General features: G+C 42.1%; 2 protein-coding genes across 2 annotated transcripts in view; one reads left to right on the forward strand and one right to left on the reverse strand.

Moving 5' to 3' along the window:
- The window catches only part of LOC122552132 (procathepsin L-like), a 5,568-nt gene extending 1,815 nt beyond the window's left edge, over positions 1 to 3,753 (reverse strand). Inside the window, exons 1-2 of the mRNA XM_043694623.1 lie at positions 3,579 to 3,753; positions 1,381 to 1,483 (exon numbers count right to left, since the gene is read on the reverse strand). Coding sequence (XP_043550558.1) covers positions 1,381 to 1,483; positions 3,579 to 3,630 — 155 coding nt within the window. The 5' untranslated portion in view covers positions 3,631 to 3,753. The remainder of the gene's footprint in view (positions 1 to 1,380; positions 1,484 to 3,578) is intronic.
- The window catches only part of LOC122552340, a 104,228-nt gene that overhangs the window by 89,367 nt on the left and 6,525 nt on the right, over positions 1 to 8,336 (forward strand). The window lies entirely within an intron of this gene.

Genomic DNA, 8,336 nt, shown 5'->3' on the forward strand with positions numbered 1-8,336 from the left:
TGGATTAATATGCGGATGACATTAAGTTCGTTAGAGTTACTAAGGTTGTATGGATTGCGGAGATAGCGAGATAAGCTGAAGAGCTATGACGAAAGGTGGCGAATGCAGTTTAACGTGGAAAAGTGTGAGGTGATTCAGTTTGGAAGGATTCCAATGTAATGGGCGAAGAGTCAGATTCGTGCTTGTGTAGATGAGCACAGAGATCTCGGTGTCGAGGTACATCGATGTTTGAATGTTGCCTCCCAGGTTGCTGGGTTATTGAGACGGCATATGGTGTGTTAGCTTTGATTGTTAGGGGGATTCAGTTTCGGAATTAGGAGATCATGCTTCAAGCCGGACTAAACTCTGTTGCAACCATATTCTGGGTAATGTGCACTGTTCTGGTCACCATATTACAGGAAGAATGTGCATGCTTTGGAACGGGTTCAGATGAGATTTACTGGGAAATCGCCAGTTATGGAGGGAGATATTAAAAGGAAAAGCTGAGGGAGTTAAGGCTGTTTTCGTTAGAAAAATGTTTGAGAGGTGAATTAATTGAGACACAAAAGTTAATTAAAATATTTGATAGGTTGGATAGTGAGAGGCTTTTTTCCTTGAATGGCGATGGCTGGCAGGAGGGTTTTAAAATCAACAGTGATAGATATTGGACAAATGTCAGTGGTAGTTTCTTTCCTCAGATTGTTGTAGGGGCTTGGAACTCTGCCTGCAACAGTAAAGGTATTGCCACATTTCAGAGTATTTAAATGGTCATTGGTCAGGCATATGGACGAGAATGGAATAGTGTTTGTTACATGGGCTTCAGATTGGTTCCACAGGTCGGCACAACATCGAGTGTTAAAAGGCATGTACTGGGCTGTAAAGTTCTATGTTCTACGTTCCAAAATTGGGGCTGTTAATCTGATCCCATCAGTGCTCTCGTGACAAGTGATTCGAGCTTTGTCCTTGTTTCCCTGTGAACAGGTTGTACAGTTGGGTTTGGGATCTGAATTTGCCGCCCATTTCCCCAGTAAATTGTCCTTTGTTGTGTATAGCTGTTAATTTTAACCGTATGTTTGTAATTTGTACTGATAAGTTTAAAAAATGGTTGTGATTCAGGGATAATGACACTCTGATGCCTGCCTCTATATGAAGCAATCCTTCAGTCACGAACTGTTCACTTGTAAGTGCAGCGTTATTTGGTGATGGGATACCTGCCTCAGACGTTTTTTTAGATATCATCTCAGACAGCACAACCATTAAGCCTTCACTTCCAGATAAACACAGTGTTACGTGCTCGCTGAACAGATACACAGTTTGCAGCACAGAGACAGGAAATTCATTCCATGTCACTCTCCCTTCTCCGTCTCTGATCAGGTGTTTACTATTTCATAGAGTACGGACCTGTTTTTAACCAGCCAATAGTTCATTCCATCCTCAATTCCAAAACCAACCACCAGCACTTCATCGGTTAAATATCCATTGCAATTTTCATCATAGTAAACTCCTGTAAGGAGACACATATTAAATGGTTTATCTGTGAAATATTTAATTCGTGTTAATTTAGCTTTGATTAATGAACACTGACATGTCTGTTTTTACTAATTGTCTTCAAATTGATCGTCCTCACTCCGCACCATTACATCTGTTGACTTTCATCAATGTTTCCCAATGACATCGCCTCTGCCATTCTCACTTCCTCTCGGCACATTCTTCAGAGTCATAGAGTTTTATTGCGGAGAAATGCTTCGATCCTTCGATCGAAATCGTACATGCTGAGCACATATCCTCAACCAATCTAGTCCTATTTTCCAGCACTTGGCCAATATCCCTGTAAACCATTTCTGTTCATGTACCCATCCCGATGCATTTTCTAATGTTGTATTTGTATCACTCTCCACCACTTCCTCTGGTATTTCATTCCAGACACGTACCATGTTCTGTGTGAAAACATTGCTCCTCAGATAACTTTTAAATCTTTCCCTTCTCACCTTAAACGTATGGTCTCTAGTTTTGGACTCTCCTTCTCTTTATTCGTCCCATACCCATTATTCTTTATGAGCCTCCACAAGCTCACCCTTCAGTCTCTGTCGTACCAGCCAACAAGGCTGCAGCCTTCTCAGCCTCGGGAGAAAGTGAGGACTGCAGATGCTGGAGGTCAGAGTCCAGAATAGACTTATGCTGGAAATGCACAGCAGGTCAGGCAGCATCTGAGGAGCAGGAAAATCGATTTCATCAGGAAGGACTTTTGCCCGAAACTTGATTTTCGTCCTCTACAAATGCTGCCTGACCTGCTGTGCTTCTCCAGCAAAACTCTAAGCTGGACTCAATTCAGCGTCACTCAAACCCTCAAATACTTCAACCCTTGCTAAGTCCTTGTAAATATTTTCTGGATCCTTTGCCCTGTCTCCGTGTGACTCCAAAATCATGGAACTATGCACGCGGGCCCTGAGGTCTTTTTTTTTAAAATAACACTCCCTCAGGCCCTGAAACTTACTGCATACATTTATTTACTTTCTTTAATTGTCTCCATTCCATTCCTGCTGGCACTGGACCACCATCCCTTTTCTTATTTAATTTCCTTTTTCCACCCAATCACAGACTTTCTGTTTTCCAATTGAAGGTCCGACCTTGATTACAATCTTCCATTTTTTATAATTTTTGCTGTTGTTTTTATATCGATGATTGATATAGTATCTTGCTGAGATTACTTTCGATGTAGAAATAATTTACCAGACATTTGCAGAACACACTGACCATGGTATCTGACCGTGTGAAACATCGGTTTGCTGCCATGTGTGTTAACACATTCTGTTAACTTACAAAATCCTACACCTGGAGTGATGAAGGAGCTCCACTCTGCATTCAGTATTTTCCAGTTTGTCTCCAATTGTGGGTTGTACAGTAGAAGTGCTTTATGATTTGAAATGTTGATGAAGTCAATAGGGAATGGTCCTGCACATGGAGACGACCTGTGTCATTATCACAAGGAATCTGTGCAGGCTTCCACCTCTGTGTGCAGACCACCGTCTTTGCAAGTCATCTCGAGTTGCCACACGAGAGGAGATCAAGAACAGAATAGAAATAGCTGCTGAGAGAAGAGGTGGAACAGAGAGTGAAGGCCTCTCAGCAGGACGCCAAGAGATTTCAAGTCGAAGGTCTCGCCCTTCCTCTTAATCCAGATTCAGTGAGTATAGCGTCTTCAGTTTACAATTAATAAAACGCTGACTTGTGCAGACAGTCAGCAGCACATCAGGACAGTTACACCTCACTATCAGTTCTCTTAGCTATAGCACAACGTTTTGAGCTATTTGCATTACTTTGAATGGGAGCAGGTCCATTTCTCATTACCATTCATGAGCTCAACTTGTAGCATGGTCTAGCTTTAACTCGATGACATCTGACAGAGCTGGACGGCATGTAACACGGGGGGAGTGTAGGCAGGAACAAGGGTAAGGGTCATGGTCCATGGTGAACTTTGCAGTAATATTAATACCAAAATAGTGACAGTAAATGTGTCTGCAGATGTATGATTTCTAATACCTTTTCTTGAACAGTCGATAATCTGATTCAAATACATCATCCAGTGCTCTGCGACTTACCTCCTTTATAATGTTGAAAGGATTTCAGACTTGCATTAATCACAACAGACATCGGTCCTATCTCTCTCACTGCTTGTTCCAATGCTGCCTCGCCTCCCCAAACCCATTTGTAGTCAGTGATTTTAGCAGCAATTTTATCTGGCTGAAATTTGCAGGAGCGTCCATGCTATATTTTAAATAAAATATTCAAAATGAATACTCTTTAAGATCATAACAAAACTATTTTTTCTTTGCTTGACACTTTTCTGCATTCCGACTTTGGAAGCCAATTTATTTTCCCAAACCTGTGCGATATTTGTTCACTATTTGTTTAGAAAAAGGCACATTTTGCGCGACTTAGCACGAAAACAAACCGTTTATTCTAACTCGTCCACGCCGGTCACATATCCTGACGTATTGTAGTCCCATTTGCGACCACTTGGCCCTGAACACTTCCAATCCATATACCCATCTCCGTACCTTTTTAATTTTGTAATTGTACCAGCCTCCGCCACTTCTTCAGGCAGGTCATTCCATACATACGTGATCCTCGGCGCGAGACAGTTACAACTCAGATCATTTATAGGGTTTTCTTGAGTCAAACGTAATATTTACTGCTCAATGTATTCGAAAGATTCTACACTGAGACCAGGCAATGGTATTACAAATGACTTGAAACGTGAGAAAATAAAAAAAAATGTACTTTGCCTTGACAACTCAATATCCCAATCCGGCTCACCACCTAGTTAGCTCATAGCGAAACGACATTAGAAAGAGTTGAGCCTCTTCACAGTTTTCGGTCGACTCATCTGAAACTTGTGATCATACAGTAGTGCATTAAATTCTTCACATGCAGATAAACGTTTCCCAAACCGTCAATAATTACATCATTAGAGTCATTGGATTACAACTAATAAGTATTAGTCCCAGTACCTATTCAAATAGTTCACCTTTCATCTTAAGGCTCTGCTCTCTAGGTTTGGACTCCGATCCCATGGCTAAAACATTCTGTTCTTCACACGATTCATGTATGTCATGATTTTATAAACCTTGATAATGTCACCCCTCAGCCTCTGTTCCTCTGCTTGCAGAAAAGCCCCAGCCTAATCAGTCTCTCCCGATAACTGAAACCCAATCCCAGCAACATCCTTGTCAATATTTTTCGCACCCTGTGAAAGTTAACAACATCCTCCCTTTAACAGAGCAACCAAACGTGTGTACAGTTTTACAAAAGTGGCCTCGCCAATGTCCTGTACAGCTGCAATATGACGTCCCAATACCTGTACCAATGTTTTGAACAATAAAGGTAACTGTGCCAAATGCCTCCTTTACCATCCTATCTGTCCTCGGCTCTACCTCCAAGGAATTATACACCTGCAGCTCTCGGCTTCTCTGGATATTCTTGCATGTTGGAAATGATGGAGTATATTGATTGTCTAAAGTATGGTCTCGATGCCCTTATCTAAAGTATGGTCTCAATGCCCTTGTAAAATTATAAATGTGGTGACTTTGCTACTCTCTGATGGAGTGAAGATTCTGGTCAATAATTTTCAATTACTTCTCACCAATGTTGCAGTTACGTCAGTTTCAGGACACAGGGCAGAACATGATGCCTGCTCTTGGGTGAGATTGATACTGGGAGTGATATCGAAATGGGTGGGTGTGTGTAGCAGGAGGAATTGCCGCATACACCGAGATTTATTTCCAAAATGGATTAAAATGTAGTTGTGGCATTCTGTGTCAGCGTTCATTCAAACTTGGCTTGGAGAAGGTGTGATGAGCTGCCTTCCAGAACATTTGCAGAAATTTTAATCGGTACTATTCTGTCCGAGAGGTAGTTCAAGGCTTTTGACCCAAAGTCGGTGATGGAATGTCAATAAATTTCTGAGCAGGAATGGTGAGTGATTTGAGGGGATGTTGCAGGGAATGGTGTTAACTGTATCTACTACGTCCTTGGCAGAAGTGGTCTTCGGTTTGGAAGTTTCTGTCTGCAGTCCATTGGTCAACTTCACAGCTGTAGCTCGTGGATTGTATATACTGCTATCACTTTGTGATGATATTGGAGGGAATTAATATTTGTGGATTTGATGCCAGACAAATGGAGTGAATGTCCTGGATGGTGTCAAATCTACTCAGTGTCAAAACATAGAACACTGAACTGTGCAGCACAGTGCAGGCCCTTCGGACCCCAATGTTGTGCCAAACATTTATCTTAATCTAAGATCAACCTAAATACATACCTCTGAAATTGCTGCCGTGCATGTGCTTGACCAGCAGTCGCTTAAATGTTCTTAATGTCTCTACCTTTACTACCAAAGCTAGCAGTGCAGTCCACGCATCAAAAACTCTTTGCGGAAATAACCTACCTCTGATATCTTCCCTTTACTTTATCCAGGGAACACAAACGTATGACCTCTCCTGACAGCCTTCTTCCTGGATAAACGTCTCTGGTTACCTTCCACTTCTTTATCCAAGCCATTTATAAAAAAACAACAATCATTAATCAAAAATCTTTCTCCAAACAATCCAAAACCCTATATCTGTGAACATTATTCAGTACCTAGCTGACCACAGACGTCAACCTACCGAGACAATAATTTCCAGGTTTTTTCTCTATTTACTTCCCTGAAGAGAAGTACACTAAATGCCTCCCTCCGAACATGAAGAACTACTATGGAGAGGTTGGATTCAAAGATTATTGCCAGAGGTGCAGCAATCTCATTCCTCACTTCTTGTAGGAAATGTGGATACATCTAATCCGGCCCTCGAGATTGAATGATACTCATGCTTTCCAGAATTTCCACCATATCCACATTCTTAACATCAATCTGCTCAAGCCTATTAAGCTCTTCCCCAGTATTCTCTCTAACATCAAGACCCCTCTCTCTCATGAGTACAATAGCAAAAAACTCATTTTGCTCCTTCTCTATCTCGCCACGCTCAGTGCTTCAGTTCCCTCCACTGGCTTGGATCTAGATTACGCTCTCTCAGATCATTCTCTTATTCCTAATATACGTGTGCAAAACATTTGGATTTTTCCAACTCCTTTCCGCCTAGGCTTTTTAATGCCCCCAACCAGCTTTCCTCAGTCCATTTTTGAGTTTGTTCCTTCCGACCCTGTAATCTTCAAAATTTGCGCCAGATCCCGCTCTTCTGCTCTTGTCATTCAGGGCTCCTTTCCTTTACAATTCCACACCGGTCTCATTGGGAAAAGTTATTCAACACAGCAAAACAATGCTCCACATTTCTGTTGTGCATTTCGGTAAAGCAATTATTCCTAATTTAAACTCCACAGGTCCTGTCTAAGAGCAGTAAAACATCCCATCCCCAGATTAAATTCACTCTCATACAGTCAGTTTCTATTCCTCCCCATGCCGACCGCAAATTTGAGGCATTTATGCTCCCTGTCACCAAAATGCTCTGCCACCGAGACATCTGACACCTGGCCTGGTGAATTGCCTCGCACCAAATCCAATATGGCCTCCCCCAGTCGGCATATCTACTTATTGCGTCAGGAATACTTCCTGGAAACACCTAACAAAATCATCTCCATCCACATAATCTGCACTATGGATGTTCCAATTAATATTGGGGAATTTCAAATCACCCTTATCAGCAATTCTGTTATATCTGCACGTTTCCAAGATGTACTGTCCAATCTGTCCACTGTCTAGAGCAGACAACCAATAAAATAACTGTTTCTTTCTTTGTTGTTGGAGCTGCAGTCATCCAGGGAAGTGGAAGTATTTCACCATATCCTTGCCTTTTGTTTCGTTGATGGAAAGGCTTCAGAGATGTTGATAGTGTGCGATTCAGTAATGGTTAAATTCTCTCCCATGTGGGATTATGTCATTGTCTGGCACTTGTCTGGTGAGAATGTTATTTGTCATTTATCTTCGCAAGTGGAGATATTGTCCACACTTTGCCGCATTGGACACAGATTTCTTCAAAATGTGATAAATTCAAATAGTGCTGACAATCGTGTAGATATTCCCTCTGCGTACCTTTTGGATAGAAGGCCAGTGACGAAGCAGCTGAAGATGGCTGTACCAAGAAGGCTACACTGAGGAACGCCGATCGACATGTCCTGAGCAGAAAGACATCAAGTAACTGCAAACACCTTCCAGTGTGTTCGATATAATTACAACTAAAGGAACTTTTTCTTCCAATTCCCATTCACTCCATATTTTCTTGGCCTCCTTGATGTCACGTCAGACCTTGATGGAAAGGGGTATCATTCTCACTTTAACTCTTGAGATCATGTTGTTTCCCCAACTGTGGAGTGTAAATTAGGGACTAAAGGTGTAATGAATCACAAACCGAGTATTCGTGCTGGAGTCCAAATTGAGGCTGCCAAATTAGCAATTTATAATTCTGAGCAGTTCTGATCCCAATGCCAATATAATTCATTCAGGGGTGAGTGAGGTGCTCAACATGAGAGGACAACGACATGCAAATGTGTTCAGCATTGCTTGTAGATTTAGGGGTCGGGAAATATCAAGTAACAGTTGAGGAAGGGGACACCTGCTGATATGTGACCTTACTGCACCACACAACAGCCCAACCAAACACACCCCTACACAAAGCTGTGTTGTGATCGTCACCTCCCCTCCTCTCACTCAATCACTTACTGTTGGTCGGTTACCCAAGATCAATAACAGCCTTCAGGTTGTTGTTGCACTAAATGTTACTGCCTTCCTGTTAAGCAGGGCCACTGGCCTCTGGCTGGTAATGACCACTCCTTGGCGCTGTCATTTGAGCAAAGCCCTTCTCTTGTCC

This window comes from Chiloscyllium plagiosum, chromosome 8, assembly GCF_004010195.1.
Source record: "Chiloscyllium plagiosum isolate BGI_BamShark_2017 chromosome 8, ASM401019v2, whole genome shotgun sequence".
NCBI classification, from domain to species: domain Eukaryota; kingdom Metazoa; phylum Chordata; class Chondrichthyes; order Orectolobiformes; family Hemiscylliidae; genus Chiloscyllium; species Chiloscyllium plagiosum.